We start from the raw sequence: 25,782 nt of genomic DNA, 5'->3' as shown, positions 1-25,782 counted from the left end.
TAGCCTTACACTTACACTTAACATAAACCTTAACCTTAACCTAACCCTTATCATAAGCCATACAACAACACTTACATGTACACTTACGCTTGCACTTACCCTTGCAATTACTCGTACAATTACCCTTAACCTTACTATTAAGCTAACCCTAAACCTTACCCTTATCCTAACACTTACCCTTATCCTAAACCTTACCCTTTCTGCTACACTTACCCTTTGCCTAATTCTAAACCTTACCCTAACCCTCACCCTTACCTAAATCTAACCATTACCCTAACCTTCACTCTTACCCTTACCATTATACTTACTTTTACCCTTAACCTAAACCTTACCCCCAACCCTTACCCTGACCCTTACATTAACCCTAACCCTTACCCTTACCCTAACCCTAACCCTAACTCTAACCCTAACCCTAACCCTAACCCTAACCCTAACCCTAACCCTAACCCTAACCCTAACCCTAACCCTAACCCTAACCCTAACCCTTACTCTAACCCTAACCCTAACCCTTAACCTAAACCTTACACTTAATCTTAACTTTAACCTTACCCTTAAACTAATACATACCCTTACGTTTCCCTCACCATAACCCTAAAATTAACCGTAACCATTACCCTAACACTTATCCTTACCGAACCCTAACCCTAACCCTTACTCTTTTACCCGGACTCGGACCCTTAGACTTCCCCTTCCCCTTACTCTTCCCCTTACCCTAACCCTTACCGTTACACTTACGGTTACCATTAACCTTACCCTTACCCTAACACTTACCCTTACCCTATCCCTTACACTTATCCTTATCCATACAACTTACGCTTACCCTAACACTTAACCTTAACCTAACCCTAACCCTAAACCTTACCTGAACCCTTACCCTGACCCTTACATTAACCCTTACCCTAAAACTTACACTTAACCTTAACCTAATACTTACCCTTACTTTTCCCTCACCTTAACCCTAAAATTAACCCTAACCATTACCCCAACACTTACCCTTACCCTAACCCTTACCCTTACCATAACCCATACTCTAACACATACTTCTACCCGTACCCGTACCCTTACCATAACTCTTACCCTTATCGTAACCCTTACCGTAACCCTTACCCTTACCCTTACCCGATCCCATACCCTTAACCTAACCCTAAACCTTACACTTATCCTAACACTTACCCTTACCGTAAACCTTACCCTTTCTGCTACACTTACCCTTAGCCTAAATCTAAACCTTACACTTACCCTTAGCCTAACCCTCGCCCTTACCCATACCATTATTCTTACCCTTACCCTAACCCTTACCTTTACACTTACGGTTACCATTAACCTTACCCTTACCCTAAGACTTATCCTTAACCTAACCCTTACCCTAAACCTTACCCCAACCCTTACCCTGACCCTTACATTAACCCTAACCCTTACCCTAAACCTTACACTTACTCTTAACCTTAACCTTACCCTTAACATTCACCTAATAGTTACGCATACGTTTTCCTGACTTTAACCCTAAAACTAACCCTAACCATTACCCTAACACTTAACCTTACCCTAACCCTAACCCTAACCCTTACTCTAACCCTTACCCTGGCCTGTACCCTTACACTTACCCTTACCCTTATACTCACCCTAATTCTTACCCATACCATAACCCATACCCTAACACATATTTTTACCCTTAACCTTACCGTTACCCTTAACCTTACCCTTACCCTTACTCTATCCATTACCCTTACGCTTACCCTTAACATAAACCTTACCCTTGACCTTACCCTTACCATAAGCCATACAACAACACTTACATGTACACTTACGCTTGCACTTACCCTAGCAATTACTCGTACAATTACCCTTACCCTTACCCTTACCCTTACCCTTAACCTAAGCCGAAACCTTAAACCTTACAGTAAACCTTACCCTTTCTGCTACACTTCCCCTTAGCCTAAATCTAAACCTTACACTTACCCTTACTGTAACCCTCACCCTTATCATTACCAATACCCTTACTCTTACCCTTACCCTAACCCTTCTCCTTACACTTACTGTTACCTTTAACATTACCCTTACCCTAGCACTTACACTTATTCTTATCCATACCCTTACCCTTACCCTAATCCTTACCCTTAACCTAACCCTAACCCTAAACCTTACCCCAGCCCTTACCCTGACCCTTACATTAACCCTAACCCTTACCCTAAAACTTACACTTACTCTTAACCTTAACCTTACCCTTAACATTCACCTAATACTTACCCTTACGTTTTCCTGACTTTAACCCTAAAACTAACCCTAACCATTACCCTAACACTTAACCTTACCCTAACCCTAACCCTTACTCTAACCCTTACCCTGACCCGTACCCTTACACTTACCCTTACCCTTATACTTACCCTAATTCTTACCCATACCATAACCCAAACCCTAACACATATTTGTACCCTTAACCTTACCGTTACTCTTAACCTTACCCTTACCCTTACTCTATCCGTTACCCTTACGCTTACCCTTAACATAAACCTTACCCTTGACCTTACCCTTACCATAAGCCCTACAACAACACTTACATGTACACTTACGCTTACACTTACCCTAGCAATTACTCGTACAATTACCCTTAACCTTACCCTTACCAAACCATTACCCTTACCCTTAACCTAACCATAAACAGTAAGGATAAGCTAAAGGGTCACCCTTAAGGTTAACGTTATCCTAACTCTTACACTTAAGTGGGTAAGTGGAAGTGTAAGGGTACAGTTCAGGGTAAGCGTTAGAGTAAGGGTAAGTGTTAGGGTAATGGTTAGGCTAATTTTAGGTTTAGGGTGAGGGAAACATAAGGGTAAGTATTAGGTTAAGTTTAAGGATAAGGTTAAGAGTTATGGTAAGGGTTAGGTTTAATGTAAGGGTAAGGGTTTGGGAAACGTTTAGGATAAGGGTAAGAGAAGGGATAATGGTAAGGGTAAGGATGATGTTTAGTGTAAGGGTTAGATTTAGTTAAGGGTAAGGGTTAGTGTAAGTTTAAGAGTAAGGGTAAGTGTAAGGGTATGTGTGAAAGTAAGGGTAATTGTAAGGGTTAGAGTAAGGGTTAGGGTAAGGGTAAGAGTAAGGGTATTGGTAATAAGGGTGAGGGTTACAGTAAGGGTAAGTGTAAGGTTTAGATTTAGGCTAAGGGGAAGTGTAGCAGAAAGGGTAAGGTTTACTGTAAGGTTTAAGGTTTCGGCTTAGGTTAAGGGTAAGTGTAATTGTACGAGTAATTGCTAGGGTAAGTGTAAGCGTAAGTGTACATGTAAGTGTTGTTGTATGGCTTATGGTAAGGGTAAGGTCAAGGGTAAGGTTTATGTTAAAAGAAAGCGTAAGGGTAACGGATAGAATAAGGGTAAGGGTAAGGGTAATGGTAAGGTTAAGGGTACAAATATGTGTTAGGGTATGGGTTATGGTATGGGTAAGAGTTAGGGTAATGTAAGGGTAAGGGTGAGTGTAAGGGTATGGGTGAGGGTAAGGGTTAGAATAATGGTTAGGGTTAATTTTAGGGTTAGGGTGAGGGAAACGTAAGGGTAAGTATTGGGTTAAGGTAAGGGTAAGTGTAAGATTTAGATTTAGGCTAATGGTAAGTGTAGCAGAAAGGGTAAGTTTTATGCTAAGGGTAAGAGTTAGGGTAAGGGTAAGGTTTAGGGTAAGAGTAAGTGTAAGTGTATGTGTAAGGGTATGGGTCATTGTAAGGGTTAGAGTAAGGGTTAGGGTAAGGGTGTTAGGGTAATGGTTAGGGTAAATTTTAGGCTTATGGTGAGGGAAACGTAAGGGTAAGGATTAGGTTAAGGTTAAGGGTAAGGTTAAGGTTTAGAGGAAGTGTAAGGTTTAGGATAAGGGTTAGAGTTAATGTAAGGGTCAGGGTAAGGTTTCAGGTAAGGTTTAGGTGTAGAGTTAGGTTAAGGGTAAGTGTTAGGGTAAGGGTAAGTTGTATGGACAAGGATAATTGTAAGGGATAGGGTAAGGTTAAGGTTAATGATAACGGTAAAAGGAAGGGTAAGGTTTAGGGTAAGGGTAAGAGTAAGGATATGGGTAATGGTAAGGGTGAGGGTAAGGGTAAGGGTAAGTGTAAGGTTTAGATTTAGGCTAAGGGTAAGTGTAGCAGAAAGGTGTAGGATTAGGGTAAGGGTGTTAGGATAAAGGTTAGGTTAAGGGTAAGGGTAAGGGTAAGGATAAGGGTAAGGGTAAGGGTAAGGGTATCGGTAATGGTAAGGGAAAGGGTTAGGGTAAGTGTAAGGGTAAGGGTAAGTGTAAGGGTACAGGTCAGGGTAAGGGTTAGAGTAAGGGTTAGGGTTAGGTAAGGATAAGTGTTAGGGTAATGGGTACTGTTAAAATTAGGGTTATGGTGAGGGAAATGTACGGGTATGTATTAGTTTAAGGGTAAGGTTAAGGTTAAGAGTAAGTGTAAGGTTTAGGTTAAGGGTTAGGATTAATGTAAGGGTTAGGGTAAGGGTTGGGGTAAGGTTTAGGGTAAGGAGAAGAGTAAGAGTATGGTTAATGGTAAGGGTTAGGGTTAGGGTAAGGATAAGGGTAAGTGTAAGGTTTAGGGTAAGGGTAATGGTATGGAGAAGGGTAAGCGTAAGGGTAAGTGTAAGGGTAAGGGTAGGTGTAATTGAACAAGTAATTCCTAGGGTAACTGTAAGCGTAAGTGTACATTTAAGTGTTGTTGTATGGCTTATTGTAAGGGTAAGGTTAAGTGTTAGGGTAATGGTTATGGTTAATTATAGGGTTAGGATGAGAAAAATGTAAGGTTAAGTATTAGCTAAAGGTTAAGGGTAAGGTTAATGTTAAGAGTAAGTGTAAGGTTTAGGGTAAGGGTTAGGGTTAATGTAAGGGTCAGGGTAAGGGTTAGGGTAAGGGTTAGGTTCAGGATAAGTGTTAGGGTAAGTGTAAGGTTAATGGTAACCGTAAGTGTAAAGATAAGGGTTAGGGTAAGAATAAGGGTATGGGTAATGGTAAGGGTGAGGGTTAGGCTAAGGGTAAGTGTAAGGTTTAGATTTAGGCTAAGGGTAAGTGTAGCAGAAAGGGTAAGCTTTAAAGTAAGGTTTAAGCTTTAGGCTTAGGTTAAGGGTAAGGGTAAGGGTACGGGTCAGGGTAAGGGTTAGAGTAAGGGTTTCAGTAAGGGTAAGGGTTAGGATAAGTGTAAGGGTGCAAGCAAGGATTAGGGCAAGAGTAATTGTACGGGTAATAGTAAGGGTTAGGGTAAGTTTAAGGGTAAGGGAAAGTGTTAGGATATGTTTTAGGGGAAACAGAAGGGTAAGGGTTAGGTTAAGGGTAAGGGGAAGGGGAAGGTAAGGGGAAGGGTTGGAGTAAGGTATAGGGTAAGGGTAAGGTTATGGTTAAAGGAAAGAGTAAGGGTAAGGAAAAAGTAAAGGTAAGGATTTGGGTAATGGTAAGGGTGAGAAGGGTTAGGGTAAGGGTTAGGTAACGCAGTGTACAACCTGGGACGTCACACGCAGAGCTGCCTCTGGCAAGGTGAGTGAGGAACAGATGTAGCAGTTGTTGTGTTGTAGGTCTGTCTCACTGTTCCTCTAGGCATCCCCTCTTTGTCTTTTAGAGGTGTTGTAGCTGTTTGAAGAGGGTAGATTGAAGCATCTGCCTCGGGGGCTGGTAAGCGGCAGAGGTAAGGGAGCAGATGAGAGTAACTTACCTAGTTGTGCTGTGTCTTTGGATGCTGCATCAGCCTATGCGTTTCTTTTTCTTTCACAGGTGTCTCGCACAGGCTCAAAGGAGCAAACTGCACTCTGAAGAGCTGTGTAAGAAGAGGGGCTGGTCATGAGCTGGGTTGGAGCAGAACGACCAAGTAGCACAAGGTGACTATGAAAGGTGTCTGTCTTGCTTTGCAGGTGCCGTGGCAGGCTCTCCACAGAAGTGGATAAGGATATGAGATAAGGCCAGAGAGCGACAAGGAGCGGCATGTGCAGGGATGGTTTTGAAGCGCTGCGGTGGCTTACTCTTCTGTTCATCAGGTGCCACAGGCAAGGTGGGTTGTAACATCAGTCCTTATATTTGCATGAAAGCAGTTCACTTGAATGCCACAGTGCATCGGAGTAGGGTGTTCTAGCAGAACAAGCTTGTCTGGCACAGCGGTGCATGATGGCAGTGTGTTTCCTCAGGTGAAGAGGTGCCTGAAGCCCCATCCTATCTAGCCTTGATTCAAAAATCGAAGCCGAAATTCCTTTAAGTGGTATATTCTTTATTGCAGCGCTGGATGCACGGGGGATCTCTCCACCTATCGTGCATACCCAAAGCAGAAAGCAGTCTTGAATTTATACAATCAATCTATCAATATTCTACAAGCACCTATACATATGCATTACCTATCCCCGCCTTCCCTCGCTTCTCATGCTAATTAGCCTTTTGGCACCTTGCGCCTGCGCAGAGCCTTCCAAGAATTGTGGGCAGGGGTCTTTGGGACGTGGGCAGGGGTCTTTGGGAGGAAACCCCGAGTCTTCCTCACAGTGTACTTTTCACCTTTGGTCAGGAATCTGCTGAATTGGCATGTTTCTTAATTGCAAGAGCTGGTTGTTGCTAATTCTCCCGTTTGTTGTACCTTTATAATGAATTCCAATGTCCAGTTTCGAGAGTTATAGTCCTTACATTCGTTTCTCTGTCCGCCTGCCGCTTCCTTATCATGAGTTCCAGTGTCTTGTTTCAAGATATACAGTCCTTGTCTGGGGATTGTCCTTGCCTCCCCAATACCTCCTTAATCAATCCCCCCTTTTCTTTTCCCATGCAAATTCTTTTGCATCAGATACTTTCTTTATTTACAGTAACACAACAAAGCAGGCATCTAAACAACATGCACACAAATATTCCTAACACTACTAATACGATTAGAGCAATGAATACTTGTTTCAACCATTGGAAATTGGGCAACCAGGAGGTTAACTTATTCCATAGTTCACTAAAACTCCATGAAAGATCATCTTTACTGATCTCATGTAGGATCCTGGTCTGCTTCCATATTTCTTCCAGGTCGGTAGAGATCCTTCCACTCTGATCTACATACATACAACAACTTGTGTTTATTACTGTACAGACTCCCCCTTGAGTGGCCAGTAACAAGTCTAGGGCCATCCGATTTTGGAATACTACCTGTGATAAACTAGATATCTCTTCTTGTTGAGCCTTTATAGCATCCAAAATTTTGTTTTCTAACTTCTCTGTAATTGCAGAAATATTAACTATTGCCTTTTCCAATTCACTCACTCCTAACCATGGGATAAACCATCGCACAAAACTATGAAAAGGGGTGTGTCTCTCTACCAATGGATTGTTAATTTTTCATCTGATTCTCCGGATATGATTTCTCAAGTAACCTCGAGGCACTACATCATGTACTGTCATACTGGGGACTACCGCTCCAAGAGTGCAAGTTCCCTTCCAATTCTCAGGCAAGACCTTACGGGCTGTATCATTGCATAGCCAATACCACCCTTTTCCTTCTGGAACCGTCCAGCTGGTTGAATTTGCCCAGCCGCTAGTCGTACTAATATCAATTGTTCAATTACAAGATGTCTGATTTCCCACATAAGTAGTATCCGTATTTATACAATGCTGTTTTCCTATACCCTTAGGTGGGTTACACCTTTGTACACATACATAATAGGATTCTAACGGCATGAAGCTACTCACTTCTAGTTCCAAAACTGCTTAATATTTTCGACCCCAAGATGTGTTTTCCCACAAATTAGTCCAAGATAAGTTTGCAGGCAAGGGAATCCCAATTAACGATACACCCTTATTCCCATGCTGTGGCAGATGGGTGCATACCCAACAGTTCGTCTTATTAGTTACTTGAGAAATTGTTTGTATTAAGGTCAGGTGTAAGTTCTCATCCCAAGTTGCCCACCCCAAATCCGAGAACCGCACCCCTGCAATCATTAGGATCTGGAAAACCGTAATTTTGTTGGTCCAATTGGAGTGGTGGTCCATATCCTCGCCGGGGCCTTCTTCACCCTTGAATTGTGGATCCAAGCTGCTTGCTTCTTAATCTTAATGGCGGTGTGTGTTGTCAGTAATACTTGGTATGCTCCCATCCACTTTCCTTCCATTTTTCCTGCACGGGTTGTCCTGAAAAAGTCTTTATATATATATAATCCCCGAGCTTCAAGGGGTGGATTGGTTGATCCAACCTTCTAGCCCTGGTCCCTAAAACAAATGTATGTACTTTATTTAATTGTTTCTGAAGTTCAGTTATATAAGCATATAAATATTCTGATCCTAACTGCGTTAGGTCCTCTCCACTAAATAGAAATTGCTATGGCCTTCCATATAAGATTTTGAAGGGACTCAAATTTCCTTTTATTCTAGGTTTAACTCTAATTCCAAGTAATGCTAAAGGGAGGGATTGAGGCCATGACAAATTAGCTTCTTATCCAATTTTAGCTATTTATTGTTTAATTAAATGGTTCATTTTTTCTACCTGTCCACTTGCCTGTGGTCTATAAGGAGTATGCAGTTGCCAATCTATCTTTAGAATCTTACTTACCTGTTGTACCACTTGTGCACAAAAATGTGAACCTCTATCAGAAGACATTGCTACTAGAATCCCAAAGCATGGTATTATTTCATTTAACAAGACTTTAACCACTTCTCTTGCTTTGTTTGTTCGACAGGGAAAGGCTTCAGGCCTTCCTGAAAACGTGTCAGTCAGAACCAGTAAATAATGATACCCCCCTTTTCTAGGGAGTTCTGAAAAATCAATTTGCCACTGTTGCCCCGAATAATTTCCTTTACCGATTATTCCAAATTTTATTCTATCCTTGGTATTGTGTAAGCAAATGCTACATTGTTGAGTTACTTGTTTTATCATATCGTCCCACTAATGTCTGACTCGGGCTCTTATGCAGTGTGCCAGCTCCCCAATGCGTTTTATTGTGTTCTGTAAGAACTATGGGCCATGTCAAACTAGAGGGTATTACTATGTGGTTATCTTTTAAATATACTCATCCATCTGGTTTCATTTTACCTTTCAAATCTTCAATTAATTTTAAGTCTTCTTTTGTATAATTTGGATATAGTTTGGATTTTACCGTCTGGTATCAAAGACAATGCCTTCACCTCAGTTATTTCAGCTGCCTGCTTAGCCTCTGCCAATCGATTTTCCAATTTCAAAATCGGTGTTCCCCTTTTGGTGTCCCTGACAATGCATGATAGCTACCTTTTCTGGTTGTTTTACAGCCTCTAACAATTTTAAAATTTCTTCAGCATACTTTGTGTTTTCACTGAGCGGTCAGCAATCCATGTTCTTTCCAAATTGCTCCATGAGCATGTACCACGCCGAATGTATATTTAGAATCTGTCCAAATATTTACCCTTTTTCCCGCTGCCAGTTCCAATGCTCTCGTGAGAGCAACTATCTCCGCCTTTTGAGCTGATGTTCCAGGGGGTAAAGGCTTAGACTCGATTACCTGCTGAGTAGTTGTTATAGCATATCCAGCTTTACGTTGTCTTTGCGTAACAAAACTGCTCCCATCCGGGAACCAAGTTTCTTCCGCGTCTTCCATGGGCTCCTCCTTAAGGTCTGGTCGGCTGGAATACACAGTCTCTAGAGTTTCTAAACAATCGTGAATCACAGGTTGTGCCGGAGCATCACTAAGAAAAGAGGCTAGATTCACAATATGAATTATCACAATTTCCACGTCGTCCTGTTCTACCAATATTGCTTGATATTTCAAAATCATCAATTCTTGTTTAAGTTGTTTAAAGACTTTTTGTGCTTCTCCAGTCCAGACTAACTTTGACTGGTTAATCTTTATCAATTCACATAGAGGCTTTACCAATAGTCCATAATTATAAATCCAAAGGCGACACCAACCTGTCATTCCTAAAAAGCTTTGTAGCTCCTTTACCATTTGAGGTTCTGGAGTCCGGCAAATGACTTCCTTATGTTCAGTTCCTAGTTCTCGTTGTCCTTCCGAAATGTCAAATCCCAGATAGGTCACACTTTGTTGAGCCAGCTGGACTTTCTGTCAAGAGACTTGATATCCATTTAAACCCAGAAAATTAAGACGACTTATAGTCCATTGAATACAACTCCCTTTAGTCTCGGTAGCTATTAAGAGATCATCTACATACTACATATTGTAACAAAGCACCTTCAGTGTCCGGAGGTATCCATGTTTCGAGTTCCCTTGCTAATTGGTTTCCAAAAATAGTGGGGCTATTCTTGAATCCTTGAGGTAGTAATGTCCACGTAAGCTGCGTCTTTCTGCCTGAATCGGGATTTTCCCATTCAAAGGCAAATAGGTTTTGGCTTTCTGTGGCTAAGCCTAGGCAGAAGAAGGCATCTTTTAAATCCAGTACTGTTGAGGGATTTCTTGAAACAGCAAAAATCCCATGGCTTGCTGTAGCTGAGCAAACCAAGCTACCAGGGCAACTATGAGAAGTTCCCATGACAGTGTTCCCACATTGCCCAATTGAGGAATTCAGGAAAATATTGTTACCAGTAGCTGGCCTCAAGGACAAGGTCTATGTGACTGCTAATCACAAGGGGGTTGTTTTCTTGCAGGTGGGGTTGTTTTCTTGTAGCTGTTTGTCTGAGTGCTTTTGACCAATAATCTTGTGTGAAACACTGTCCACCCCTGTTAAGTTCTCTATAAAAGTTAGGCTATTCGGGCAATAAAATGGAGCATGATCTGACTCTACGGTGTGTCTGTCGTGCTTTCAACCGTGCATCCTGCAACATATGGCGCCCGAACAGGCTGAGACCTGAACAGGACCCGAACGGAACATCGCAGCTTCGCCGGGACAAACATCGCAGCGCAGCGGGACACCAGCGGCGCCGGCACATCCGAACGCAGGTAGACCAGGAGACCAGCGGCGCCGGGACCAGCGGCGCCGCGACCTCGCCGCGCCGTCGGGACTTCGGAGCGCCCATCCGACCGGCGCTTGAGCGGACCGGACACCGGCCCAGAAACACGGTACACAGGACTCACGGTGAGGCGTGGTATTCCCGCTGAGACACGCGGAAAACCGCGGGGAACGGGGTTTTGCGGCGGGACGTGGAATTGCGGAGGGCCGCGGGAAACGGAGTTGCGGCGGGACGTGGAATTTGCGGAGGGCCGCGGGAAACGGAGTTGCGGCGGGACGTGGAATTTGCGGAGGGCCGCGGGAATTAGAGTTGCGGCGGGACGTGGAATTTGCGGAGGGCCGCGGGACTTAGAGTTGCGGCGGGACGTGGAATTTGCGGAGGGCCGCGGGAAACGGAGTTGCGGCGGGACGTGGAATTTGCGGAGGGCCGCGGGAATTAGAGTTGCGGCGGGACGTGGAATTTGCGGAGGGCCGCGGGAATTAGAGTTGCGGCGGGACGTGGAATTTGCGGAAGGCCGCGGGAAACGGAGTTGCGGCGGGACGTGGAATCGCGGAGAGACGCGGAAAAAGGAATTGCGGTGAGACGCGGAATCGCGGAGAGACGCGGAAAAGGGAATTGCGGTGAGACGCGGAATCGCGGAGAGACGCGGAATCGCGGTGCGATACGGGCCATCCGAGATCGAGTTGCTACGGGAGACCAGAGGCGTCAGTGGACAATGGCGGCCGACCCTCACCGTGTGGTGAGTCGGCACAGAGCAGAGGGGCGGAGATCAGGACTCTGCAGCCTGTCTGACGTAACCATGGAGGCAGCGGCAGCAGCGGCTGTGCTGCTTCTCTCTGGCATTCTTTTTATAAGAAGTTATCTTGCAATGCAAAAAAAGACTATTCGTCCCCAGATCGGTGTTATAACTATGTTTCTGGATAACATTCCGTGGGGTTGCCACATTCTACAGACTATTAATGACGATTTAGCTCTATTGCAGGGCAGGAGAGCAGAGACGCAGATTACACCGCCAAATGACCACCGTCAGGCTCGTTCACAAACAGCTTCTAGGGTTGCAGCTGGCACGGCCTGCAGCCGTATAGCAGACGTTACACTCTCTTTCCTAACTAGTAATCATGTGTCTCATCCATTTGTGGTGAATGGTCAGTGGCAAAAAGAAAAGGGGGAGAGTAAGGGGCGACAAAGACGGAAACGGTGCCAGGAGGATGCCACTGACACTAACAGCATGGGTAATAGGAGTAGTATAAGTGACACAGGTGACGGTGCGGGGCGGCGGCAGGCGCTGCCGCGCTGCGGGGCACTCTGCCTGCTGCTCGCCCTCGCCGGCCTGTGCACTGCTGCCGACGGTGCTAGAGCAAAATGTGAAGACTGCTCAGATGGCAGTGATGAGAGTGCTTGTGTGAAGAAGACGTGTGCTGAATCTGACTTTGTGTGCAACAGTGGTCAGTGTGTGCCAAATAGATGGCAGTGTGATGGGGATCCGGACTGTGAAAATGGGTCTGATGAGAGTGCTGAGCTGTGTCATACGAGAACATGCCGGGTAAATGAAATCAGGTGTGGTCCTCAGTCAACCCAGTGTATCCCAGTGTCCTGGAAATGTGATGGTGAAAAGGACTGCGACAGTGGAGAAGATGAAGAGAGTTGTGGCATTGTGACTTGTAGTGCAGCAGAATTCACATGCAGCAGTGGGCAATGTATTTCCAAAAGCTTTGTCTGCAATGTTCAAGATGACTGCAGTGATGGTAGCGATGAGTTGGAGTGTGCACCTCCTACCTGTGGTGTTCATGAGTTTCAGTGCAAGAGTTCTACCTGCATCCCTATCAGCTGGGTGTGTGATGATGATGCTGACTGCTCCAACCACTCGGATGAATCTTTGGAGCAGTGTGGCCGCCAGCCTGCACCTCCAGTGAAGTGTGCTACGAGTGAGGTGCAGTGCGGCTCAGGTGAATGTATCCACAAGAAGTGGCGATGTGATGGAGATCCTGATTGCAAGGATGGAAGTGATGAAATTAACTGCCCTTCTCGGACCTGCAGGCCAGACCATTTCAGATGTGAAGATGGGAACTGTGTCCATGGGAGTAGGCAGTGCAGTGGTGTGAGAGACTGTCTGGATGGCACTGATGAAGCAAACTGTAACAATGTTATTCAGTGTTCTGGACCTGGCAAATTCAAGTGCAGAAGTGGAGAATGCATAGATATCAATAAAGTGTGTAACCAGCAGAGAGACTGCAAGGACTGGGGTGATGAGCCCCTGAAGGAATGCATCATAAATGAATGTGACTGTCCAGCTGAGTTTGAGTTTATAGACAAGAGAAACTGTGGAGACATTGATGAATGTCAAAACCTTGGTATCTGTAGTCAAATGTGTATCAACCTGAAAGGGGGCTACAAAAGTGAACGTAGCCGTGGATATCAGATGATTCCTGCTACAGGAACCTGGAAAAGGTCATACTGGTACAAAGACACAAATAACACCTGTGATTGCAATGACGCTGCTAAGCAGGGTTTAGGGGTTTGTAGCATGGAGACAAGGGGTAACAACTACAGTGTTTGGAACAATTGTACAGCTTTGGCCTTACCTCCTGATGTGCTTCTGATTTGTGGGGATGGGGCCTGGCAAGGTATCCCTGCAAATGCTATCAGATGTCCATGTTACATAGATAAACTCATTGTATTTGCTCCTAGCTTGTTACAGTTGCGTGAGATCACCAGACATAAATGGACATTGCTTGCATTGGATTGCAATGATAATGTTGAATTGTGTGGGGTTGCAGCTAGAGCGGCATTAGCAATTTCAGTGCCTGGAGTGGCATCTGCGGCCGCATGTAACAACTTAGAAAAATTGGTATGCTGGGCCGAGAGGCAAGCCTATGCCACGACAGAGATACTTGAGGAGATGTTACCAGATCAAAATAGTCTGCAACATCTGCTTTTACAGGATCAAGCTGCTATTGACATCTTGCTTTTGGCTCAAAGGAATGGGTGTGAGGACTTTAAGGGAATGTACTGTTTAAACCTTTTTGATCATAATGTGTCAATTCACAAATCCATTACTTTCCTGAAAGAGCACATGAGAAAGATTCAATATGGTATCAATCCTTTCAATCAATGGTTCACTGACTTGTTTGAAACAAAGTGTAGATGGTTGCTGGGTTTAATCACAAGGGGATTAAGGATTTGGTTTATGGTGGTGGTAATCATCGTTGTGTGTTGTAAGTATAGCTAAAGAGTTACTTGTAAAACTGCTGTGTCAGGCTTGGTTTGCTCAAAAGAAGAAGGGGGAATTGTTGAGGGATTTCTTGAAACAGCAAAAATCCCATGGCTTGCTGTAGCTGAGCAAACCAAGCTACCAGGGCAACTATGAGAAGTTCCCATGACAGTGTTCCCACATCGCCCAATTGAGGAATTCAGGAAAATATTGTTACCAGTATCTGGCCTCAAGGACAAGGTCTATGTGACTGCTAATCACAAGGGGGTTGTTTTCTTGCAGGTGGGGTTGTTTTCTTGTAGCTGTTTGTCTGAGTGCTTTTGACCAATAATCTTGTGTGAAACACTGTCCACCCCTGTTAAGTTCTCTATAAAAGTTAGGCTATTCGGGCAATAAAATGGAGCATGATCTGACTCTACGGTGTGTCTGTCGTGCTTTCGACCGTGCATCCTGCAACACAGTACGGTAAACCAGACTTGACTATTCTTTAATTTAGTCAGCAAAGTATAAGGGTTTGCCACTACTGGATGTGTATGCTCAGTGATTTTATTTATGGCCCTCAAATCCTGAACTAGCCTATAGCTTTTTCATCTGCCTTTTTAATTGGCAATATGGGTGCATTGTATTCTGATTCGCATTCAATCAATAATCCATACTGTAAAACTTGATCAATTATCTCTTTAATTCCTTTCCTATCTTCTATCCTCAAAGGATATTACTTAACCTTAACGGGTTTCTCTCCTGGCTTTAATTTAATAATTATTAAGGTCACATTTTTAGCTCTTCCAGGGACTTCGGTAGCCCAAACTCCTGGACATACTTGATCTGTGATCTCTAAAGGTATTTCACTTTTAGGCTCAGTTTGTATTAGTGCCAAGCTTAACACATTTATTAGTTGTTCTTCTCCTGTTCTTAATTCCATTTTCCCTTTTTCAAAGACAATTTCTGCTCCTACTTGCTCTAATAAATCTCTACCTAAGAGTGCCCATGAGGAGCTAGGCATAGATAAAAATCTGTGTATGCCCCATTGTTTCCCTAACTTGTACTTCAAAGGTTCACAAAAATAAGCCTTTTCGGTTACACCTTGTCCTGGTTTCAGTTAGAACAGAGTTAATTTTCTTCCTAGTAGCTGGGAGAATGCTATGTTTTGGCTTAGGATGAGAAGAGTGCTGATAACACCCCGATGTTTTAACTGTTGCAGAGCAGTGCTTATACCAAGCCAAGGACATCTCAGCTTCTTGCTCTGTCCTGCCAACAGGCAGGCTGGGGGTGCAGTAAGAGCTGGGAGGGGACAGACCCAGGACAGGTGACCCAAACTAGCCAAAGGGGTATTCCATAGCATCTGACGTCAGGCTAAACAATACATAGGGGTGGCTAGCCAGGGGGAGGGGGCCGGACTGCTCGGGGTTAGGCTGGGCATCGGTCAGCGGGTGGTGAGCAATTGCATTGTGCATCACTTGTTTGTACACATCATTAGTAGTGGTACTATTATCATCATTGTATTATTATTATTATTATTATTATTATTATTATTATTACTATTATTATTTTGTCTTATTAAACTGTCTTTATCTCAACTCACAGGCTTCACTTTCCATTTCTCTCCCCTGTCCCAGAGAGGGAGGAGGAGGGTGAGCGAACAGCTGCGTGGTGTTTAGCTGCTGGCCGGGTTAAACCACGACACACCTTTTACCCTAACATAATAATTCTGTGAAGGCATTAATGCTTGATTTAGAACTGAATACGTTGCCCCATAGCAATAAGAAATTTCACTTCCATTCCTCCCCTAGCTTCATTATAACCAGTGGAGGATCCGCTAGGGTAGATTCCCCAGGTCCCCGTTATTCCTGTTGAAATCAGGGGTTGATTACCCTAGGAAAAGGCTAGTCAATTTGTCCTCCAAAGCCAGGTCCAAACCGTTTTGTTTTATTTATTTATTTATTTATTTATTTTCATTACATTTCAGAGTTGGTCCAAAAATTCCATAGGGCTTTCTTTTAGACCTTGTTGGAAGCATATTCTCAATTCCCAATTCATCCAGGTTTTAGTATTTACTTAACCGTTCATAATTTTCAGGATGATTCGGGTCTTAGTGGGGGTCGGTCAGGGGAATGCAATTGTCCACAGTTCCCTGAACGGTCCCATCAGCAATCCGAGCTCGCACATGAACTCAGGTTGTTTTAAGAGTTGACTGCTTTTCTGTTTCTGTGACAACTCTCTCAGACCGATCATGGTCCCTTTGCCCTAAAGGGCTAACACCCATGATTGTAAGATCTCTGCCTCGGGCAGAGGCAGAACTATTAACATTCCTACATCCTCTTTCCCTGCTCATTCAACTTCAAACACCTTTAACACTTTCAACAACCCTTTTAACACTTCCTTTATCTTTCTCCAGCCTGTACTTCTCTAATGCCAACATCAAAGGTTCAGTCAGGGGCCAACTTAATTCCCTACCTTTTCCCACCAAGATGCTGAAACATCAGTATACAACATTTCATCCTGTTCTGCTTCTCAAAAAAACAACATTAACTGTAGCAAAATATTATAGTTTAAAGTTCCATTTAGGGGCCACTTTTCTCCACATTCCAGCTTATAAAGCGGCCACCACTGATTACGATATTTTATCAATGTTTTCCTGTTCACACTTCCACCGGCAGATCCTCCAATATCTTTCCAGTGACTTAAAACACATCCTAACACACTTTTCTTTAAAATTTCACTGCTTGTTTGCCCCCCCAGTTTCCAGTTTACACTTTCAGAATACACATGTTACTTACAAAAGCGTATCACAAAACGTATCACTCACAAAAATACGGGCACGCAATATCTTTCAGTAGCGATGCCACAAAACTACTATTACCAGCAATATTGCCAAAATCACAGTAACAATAGTCAGAGTCAAATTCCACATGCGATAAGTCAGAAAACCGAACTGTGTAACACCGTAACGATATCTTTCTTATAACAATGCCACGAACCTACTATTACCACCAGGAAAATAGCCAAAATCGCAGTAACAATAACCAGAGTTAAATACCATACTCCATGAGTCAGAAAACCGAAATAGACAACACAATTCCAGATGGACCTTAAAGCGAGCTCCTTCCTTAAGGTCCCCAAACATGTACTTATGGTGCTAACCACAAAGTATATACCAAACACTGCCTCGCAGAAGATCACCTTCTGACTTACAGACAGTTCCAGATGACCGGTCTACCAGAAAACCAAACCAGAATAAAGAATATACTCACTTACAATGATGGGGTCCTTGTCTGCCTCCGCAGTGATCCGGTGAGTCGAGGAGTCCCTCCGGGAAATCCCGGGGGTACCCTAGGGAGTCCTGTTCCCAGCAGGTCCTGCAGTCCGGCAGAGAGGTTGTCCCATCTGGGTCGCCAAATTGATTCAAAGATCGAAGCCGAAATTCCTTTAAGTGGCATATTCTTTATTGCAGCGCTGGATGCACGGGGGATCTCTCCACCTATCGTGCATACCCAAAGCAGAAAGCAGTCTTGAATTTATACAATCAATCTATCAATATTCTACAAGCACCTATACATATGCATTACCTATCCCCGCCTTCCCTCGCTTCTCATGCTAATTAGCCTTTTGGCACCTTGCGCCTGCGCAGAGCCTTCCAAGAATTGTGGGCAGGGGTCTTTGGGATGTGGGCAGGGGTCTTTGGGAGGAAGACCCCGAGTCTTCCTCACAGTGTACTTTTCACCTTTGGTCAGGAATCTGCTGAATTGGCATGTTTCTTAATTGCAAGAGCTGGTTGTTGCCAATTCTCCCGTTTGTTGTATCTTTATAATGAATTCCAATGTCCAGTTTCGAGAGTTATAGTCCTTACATTCGTTTCTCTGTCCGCCTGCCGCTTCCTTATCATGAGTTCCAGTGTCTTGTTTCAAGATATACAGTCCTTGTCTGGGGATTGTCCTTGCCTCCCCAATACCTCCTTAATCAATCCCCCCTTTTCTTTTCCCATGCAAATTCTTTTGCATCAGATACTTTCTTTATTTACAGTAACACAACAAAGCAGGCATCTAAACAACATGCACACAAATATTCCTAACACTACTAATACGATTAGAGCAATGAATACTTGTTTCAACCATTGGAAATTGGGCAACCAGGAGGTTAACTTATTCCATAGTTCACTAAAACTCCATGAAAGATCATCTTTACTGATCTCATGTAGGATCCTGGTCTGCTTCCATATTTCTTCCAGGTCGGTAGAGATCCTTCCACTCTGATCTACATACATACAACAACTTGTGTTTATTACTGTACAGACTCCCCCTTGAGTGGCCAGTAACAAGTCTAGGGCCATCCGATTTTGGAATACTACCTGTGATAAACTAGATATCTCTTCTTGTTGAGCCTTTATAGCATCCAGAATTTTGTTTTCTAACTTCTCTATAATTGCAGAAATATTAACTATTGCCTTTTCCAATTCACTCACTCCTAACCATGGGATAAACCATCGCACAAAACTATGAAAAGGGGTGTGTCTCTCTACCAATGGATTGTTAATTTTTCATCTGATTCTCCGGATATGATTTCTCAAGTAACCTCGAGGCACTACATCATGTACTGTCATACTGGGGACTACCGCTCCAAGAGTGCAAGTTCCCTTCCAATTCTCAGGCAAGACCTTACGGGCTGTATCATTGCATAGCCAATACCACCCTTTTCCTTCTGGAACCGTCCAGCTGGTTGAATTTGCCCAGCCGCTAGTCGTACTAATATCAATTGTTCAATTACAAGATATCTGATTTCCCACATAAGTAGTATCCGTATTTATACAATGCTGTTTTCCTATACCCTTAGGCGGGTTACACCTTTGTACACATACATAATAGGATTCTAACGGCATGAAGCTACTCACTTCTAGTTCCAAAACTGCTTAATATTTTCGACCCCAAGACGTGTTTTCCCACAAATTAGTCCAAGATAAGTTTGCAGGCAAGGGAATCCCAATTAACGATACACCCTTATTCCCATGCTGTGGCAGATGGGTGCATACCCAACAGTTCGTCTTATTAGTTACTTGAGAAATTGTTTGTATTAAGGTCAGGTGTAAGTTCTCACCCCAAGTTGCCCACCCCAAATCCGAGAACCGCACCCCTGCAATCATTAGGATCTGGAAAACCGTAATTTTGTTGGTCCAATTGGAGTGGTGGTCCATATCCTCGCCGGGGCCTTCTTCACCCTTGAATTGTGGATCCAAGCTGCTTGCTTCTTAATCTTAATGGCGGTGTGTGTTGTCAGTAATACTTGGTATGGTCCCATCCACTTTCCTTCCATTTTTCCTGCACAGGTTGTCCTGAAAAAGTCTTTATATATATATAATCCCCGAGCTTCAAGGGGTGGATTGGTTGATCCAACCCTCTAGCCCTGGTCCCTAAAACAAATGTATGTACTTTATTTAATTGTTTCTGAAGTTCAGTTATATAAGCATATAAATATTCTGATCCTAACTGCGTTAGGTCCTCTCCACTAAATAGAAATTGCTATGGCCTTCCATATAAGATTTTGAAGGGACTCAAATTTCCTTTTATTCTAGGTTTAACTCTAATTCCAAGTAATGCTAAAGGGAGGGATTGAGGCCATGACAAATTAGCTTCTTATCCAATTTTAGCTATTTATTGTTTAATTAAATGGTTCATTTTTTCTACCTGTCCACTTGCCTGTGGTCTATAAGGAGTATGCAGTTGCCAATCTATCTTTAGAATCTTACTTACCTGTTGTACCACTTGTGCACAAAAATGTGAACCTCTATCAGAAGACATTGCTACTAGAATCCCAAAGCATGGTATTATTTCATTTAACAAGACTTTAACCACTTCTCTTGCTTTGTTTGTTCGACAGGGAAAGGCTTCAGGCCTTCCTGAAAACGTGTCAGTCAGAACCAGTAAATAATGATACCCCCCTTTTCTAGGGAGTTCTGAAAAATCAATTTGCCACTGTTGCCCCGAATAATTTCCTTTACCGATTATTCCAAATTTTATTCTATCCTTGGTATTGTGTAAGCAAATGCTACATTGTTGAGTTACTTGTTTTATCATATCGTCCCACTAATGTCTGACTCGGGCTCTTATGCAGTGTGCCAGCTCCCCAATGCGTTTTATTGTGTTCTGTAAGAACTATGGGCCATGTCAAACTAGAGGGTATTACTATGTGGTTATCTTTTAAATATACTCATCCATCTGGTTTCATTTTACCTTTCAAATCTTCAATTAATTTTAAGTCTTCTTTTGTATAATTTGGATATAGTTTGGATTTTACCGTCTGGTATCAAAGACAATGCCTTCACCTCAGTTATTTCAGCTGCCTGCTTAGCCTCTGCCAATCGATTTTCCAATTTCAAAATCGGTGTTCCCCTTTTGGTGTCCCTGACAATGCATGATAGCTACCTTTTCTGGTTGTTTTACAGCCTCTAACAATTTTAAAATTTCTTCAGCATACTTTGTGTTTTCACTGAGCGGTCAGCAATCCATGTTCTTTCCAAATTGCTCCATGAGCATGTACCACGCCGAATGTATATTTAGAATCTGTCCAAATATTTACCCTTTTTCCCGCTGCCAGTTCCAATGCTCTCGTGAGAGCAACTATCTCCGCCTTTTGAGCTGATGTTCCAGGGGGTAAAGGCTTAGACTCGATTACCTGCTGAGTAGTTGTTATAGCATATCCAGCTTTACGTTGTCTTTGCGTAACAAAACTGCTCCCATCCGGGAACCAAGTTTCTTCCGCGTCTTCCATGGGCTCCTCCTTAAGGTCTGGTCGGCTGGAATACACAGTCTCTAGAGTTTCTAAACAATCGTGAATCACAGGTTGTGCCGGAGCATCACTAAGAAAAGAGGCTAGATTCACAATATGAATTATCACAATTTCCACGTCGTCCTGTTCTACCAATATTGCTTGATATTTCAAAATCATCAATTCTTGTTTAAGTTGTTTAAAGACTTTTTGTGCTTCTCCAGTCCAGACTAACTTTGACTGGTTAATCTTTATCAATTCACATAGAGGCTTTACCAATAGTCCATAATTATAAATCCAAAGGCGACACCAACCTGTCATTCCTAAAAAGCTTTGTAGCTCCTTTACCATTTGAGGTTCTGGAGTCCGGCAAATGACTTCCTTATGTTCAGTTCCTAGTTCTCGTTGTCCTTCCGAAATGTCAAATCCCAGATAGGTCACACTTTGTTGAGCCAGCTGGACTTTCTGTCAAGAGACTTGATATCCATTTAAACCCAGAAAATTAAGACGACTTATAGTCCATTGAATCCAACTCCCTTTAGTCTCGGTAGCTATTAAGAGATCATCTACATATTGTAACAAAGCACCTTCAGTGTCCGGAGGTATCCATGTTTCAAGTTCCCTTGCTAATTGGTTTCCAAAAATAGTGGGGCTATTCTTGAATCCTTGAGGTAGTAATGTCCACGTAAGCTGCGTCTTTCTGCCTGAATCGGGATTTTCCCATTCAAAGGCAAATAGGTTTTGGCTTTCTGTGGCTAAGCCTAGGCAGAAGAAGGCATCTTTTAAATCCAGTACTGTTGAGGGATTTCTTGAAACAGCAAAAATCCCATGGCTTGCTGTAGCTGAGCAAACCAAGCTACCAGGGCAACTATGAGAAGTTCCCATGACAGTGTTCCCACATCGCCCAATTGAGGAATTCAGGAAAATATTGTTACCAGTAGCTGGCCTCAAGGACAAGGTCTATGTGACTGCTAATCACAAGGGGGTTGTTTTCTTGCAGGTGGGGTTGTTTTCTTGTAGCTGTTTGTCTGAGTGCTTTTGACCAATAATCTTGTGTGAAACACTGTCCACCCCTGTTAAGTTCTCTATAAAAGTTAGGCTATTCGGGCAATAAAATGGAGCATGATCTGACTCTACGGTGTGTCTGTCGTGCTTTCAACCGTGCATCCTGCAACATATGGCGCCCGAACAGGCTGAGACCTGAACAGGACCCGAACGGAACATCGCAGCTTCGCCGGGACAAACATCGCAGCGCAGCGGGACACCAGCGGCGCCGGCACATCCGAACGCAGGTAGACCAGGAGACCAGCGGCGCCGGGACCAGCGGCGCCGCGACCTCGCCGCGCCGTCGGGACTTCGGAGCGCCCATCCGACCGGCGCTTGAGCGGACCGGACACCGGCCCAGAAACACGGTACACAGGACTCACGGTGAGGCGTGGTATTCCCGCTGAGACACGCGGAAAACCGCGGGGAACGGGGTTTTGCGGCGGGACGTGGAATTGCGGAGGGCCGCGGGAAACGGAGTTGCGGCGGGACGTGGAATTTGCGGAGGGCCGCGGGAAACGGAGTTGCGGCGGGACGTGGAATTTGCGGAGGGCCGCGGGAATTAGAGTTGCGGCGGGACGTGGAATTTGCGGAGGGCCGCGGGACTTAGAGTTGCGGCGGGACGTGGAATTTGCGGAGGGCCGCGGGAAACGGAGTTGCGGCGGGACGTGGAATTTGCGGAGGGCCGCGGGAATTAGAGTTGCGGCGGGACGTGGAATTTGCGGAGGGCCGCGGGAATTAGAGTTGCGGCGGGACGTGGAATTTGCGGAAGGCCGCGGGAAACGGAGTTGCGGCGGGACGTGGAATCGCGGAGAGACGCGGAAAAAGGAATTGCGGTGAGACGCGGAATCGCGGAGAGACGCGGAAAAGGGAATTGCGGTGAGACGCGGAATCGCGGAGAGACGCGGAATCGCGGTGCGATACGGGCCATCCGAGATCGAGTTGCTACGGGAGACCAGAGGCGTCAGTGGACAATGGCGGCCGACCCTCACCGTGTGGCGAGTCGGCACAGAGCAGAGGGGCGGAGATCAGGACTCTGCAGCCTGTCTGACGTAACCATGGAGGCAGCGGCAGCAGCGGCTGTGCTGCTTCTCTCTGGCATTCTTTTTATAAGAAGTTATCTTGCAATGCAAAAAAAGACTATTCGTCCCCAGATCGGTGTTATAACTATGTTTCTGGATAACATTCCGTGGGGTTGCCACATTCTACAGACTATTAATGACGATTTAGCTCTATTGCAGGGCAGGAGAGCAGAGACGCAGATTACACCGCCAAATGACCACCGTCAGGCTCGTTCACAAACAGCTTCTAGGGTTGCAGCTGGCACGGCCTGCAGCCGTATAGCAGACGTTACACTCTCTTTCCTAACTAGTAATCATGTGTCTCATCCATTTGTGGTGAATGGTCAGTGGCAAAAAGAAAAGGGGGAGAGTAAGGGGCGACAAAGACGGAAACGGTGCCAGGAGGATGCCACTGACACTAACAGCATGGGTAATAGGAGTAGTATAAGTGACACAGGTGACGGTGCGGGGCGGCGGCAGGCGCTGCCGCGCTGCGGGGCACTCTGCCTGCTGCTCGCCCTCGCCGGCCTGTGCACTGCTGCCGACGGTGCTAGAGCAAAATGTGAAGACTGCTCAGATGGCAGTGATGAGAGTGCTTGTGTGAAGAAGACGTGTGCTGAATCTGACTTTGTGTGCAACAGTGGTCAGTGTGTGCCAAATAGATGGCAGTGTGATGGGGATCCGGACTGTGAAAATGGGTCTGATGAGAGTGCTGAGCTGTGTCATACGAGAACATGCCGGGTAAATGAAATCAGGTGTGGTCCTCAGTCAACCCAGTGTATCCCAGTGTCCTGGAAATGTGATGGTGAAAAGGACTGCGACAGTGGAGAAGATGAAGAGAGTTGTGGCATTGTGACTTGTAGTGCAGCAGAATTCACATGCAGCAGTGGGCAATGTATTTCCAAAAGCTTTGTCTGCAATGTTCAAGATGACTGCAGTGATGGTAGCGATGAGTTGGAGTGTGCACCTCCTACCTGTGGTGTTCATGAGTTTCAGTGCAAGAGTTCTACCTGCATCCCTATCAGCTGGGTGTGTGATGATGATGCTGACTGCTCCAACCACTCGGATGAATCTTTGGAGCAGTGTGGCCGCCAGCCTGCACCTCCAGTGAAGTGTGCTACGAGTGAGGTGCAGTGCGGCTCAGGTGAATGTATCCACAAGAAGTGGTGATGTGATGGAGATCCTGATTGCAAGGATGGAAGTGATGAAATTAACTGCCCTTCTCGGACCTGCAGGCCAGACCATTTCAGATGTGAAGATGGGAACTGTGTCCATGGGAGTAGGCAGTGCAGTGGTGTGAGAGACTGTCTGGATGGCACTGATGAAGCAAACTGTAACAATGTTATTCAGTGTTCTGGACCTGGCAAATTCAAGTGCAGAAGTGGAGAATGCATAGATATCAATAAAGTGTGTAACCAGCAGAGAGACTGCAAGGACTGGGGTGATGAGCCCCTGAAGGAATGCATCATAAATGAATGTGACTGTCCAGCTGAGTTTGAGTTTATAGACAAGAGAAACTGTGGAGACATTGATGAATGTCAAAACCTTGGTATCTGTAGTCAAATGTGTATCAACCTGAAAGGGGGCTACAAAAGTGAACGTAGCCGTGGATATCAGATGATTCCTGCTACAGGAACCTGGAAAAGGTCATACTGGTACAAAGACACAAATAACACCTGTGATTGCAATGACGCTGCTAAGCAGGGTTTAGGGGTTTGTAGCATGGAGACAAGGGGTAACAACTACAGTGTTTGGAACAATTGTACAGCTTTGGCCTTACCTCCTGATGTGCTTCTGATTTGTGGGGATGGGGCCTGGCAAGGTATCCCTGCAAATGCTATCAGATGTCCATGTTACATAGATAAACTCATTGTATTTGCTCCTAGCTTGTTACAGTTGCGTGAGATCACCAGACATAAATGGACATTGCTTGCATTGGATTGCAATGATAATGTTGAATTGTGTGGGGTTGCAGCTAGAGCGGCATTAGCAATTTCAGTGCCTGGAGTGGCATCTGCGGCCGCATGTAACAACTTAGAAAAATTGGTATGCTGGGCCGAGAGGCAAGCCTATGCCACGACAGAGATACTTGAGGAGATGTTACCAGATCAAAATAGTCTGCAACATCTGCTTTTACAGGATCAAGCTGCTATTGACATCTTGCTTTTGGCTCAAAGGAATGGGTGTGAGGACTTTAAGGGAATGTACTGTTTAAACCTTTTTGATCATAATGTGTCAATTCACAAATCCATTACTTTCCTGAAAGAGCACATGAGAAAGATTCAATATGGTATCAATCCTTTCAATCAATGGTTCACTGACTTGTTTGAAACAAAGTGTAGATGGTTGCTGGGTTTAATCACAAGGGGATTAAGGATTTGGTTTATGGTGGTGGTAATCATCGTTGTGTGTTGTAAGTATAGCTAAAGAGTTACTTGTAAAACTGCTGTGTCAGGCTTGGTTTGCTCAAAAGAAGAAGGGGGAATTGTTGAGGGATTTCTTGAAACAGCAAAAATCCCATGGCTTGCTGTAGCTGAGCAAACCAAGCTACCAGGGCAACTATGAGAAGTTCCCATGACAGTGTTCCCACATCGCCCAATTGAGGAATTCAGGAAAATATTGTTACCAGTATCTGGCCTCAAGGACAAGGTCTATGTGACTGCTAATCACAAGGGGGTTGTTTTCTTGCAGGTGGGGTTGTTTTCTTGTAGCTGTTTGTCTGAGTGCTTTTGACCAATAATCTTGTGTGAAACACTGTCCACCCCTGTTAAGTTCTCTATAAAAGTTAGGCTATTCGGGCAATAAAATGGAGCATGATCTGACTCTACGGTGTGTCTGTCGTGCTTTCGACCGTGCATCCTGCAACACAGTAC

At 44.5% G+C, this 25,782-nt stretch overlaps 1 protein-coding gene and 1 pseudogene across 2 annotated transcripts; both read left to right on the top strand.

Annotated features, from left to right (window-relative positions):
• Positions 1–12,003: 12,003 nt before the first annotated feature.
• LOC309891664 (very low-density lipoprotein receptor-like) lies at positions 12,004–14,260 on the top strand. Its single transcript, XM_082786007.1, has one exon. The coding sequence runs from the start codon at positions 12,066–12,068 to the stop codon at positions 14,064–14,066; it is 2,001 nt and encodes a 666-aa protein (XP_082642133.1). The 5' UTR covers positions 12,004–12,065; the 3' UTR covers positions 14,067–14,260.
• A 9,013-nt stretch (positions 14,261–23,273) lies between these two features.
• On the top strand, positions 23,274–25,530 carry LOC309891666 (very low-density lipoprotein receptor-like; annotated as a pseudogene). Its single transcript has one exon. The product of its transcript is annotated as a very low-density lipoprotein receptor-like (transcript).
• Positions 25,531–25,782: the final 252 nt, after the last annotated feature.

The sequence above is a fragment of the Aythya marila genome (genome assembly GCF_965140915.1).
Source record: "Aythya marila genome assembly, contig: HAP1_HAP1_SCAFFOLD_214, whole genome shotgun sequence".
In the NCBI taxonomy this organism is placed as follows: Eukaryota; Metazoa; Chordata; class Aves; order Anseriformes; family Anatidae; genus Aythya; species Aythya marila.
The sequence above is the reverse complement of the archived record's forward strand: the minus strand, read 5'-3'. Positions and strand labels throughout refer to the sequence as shown.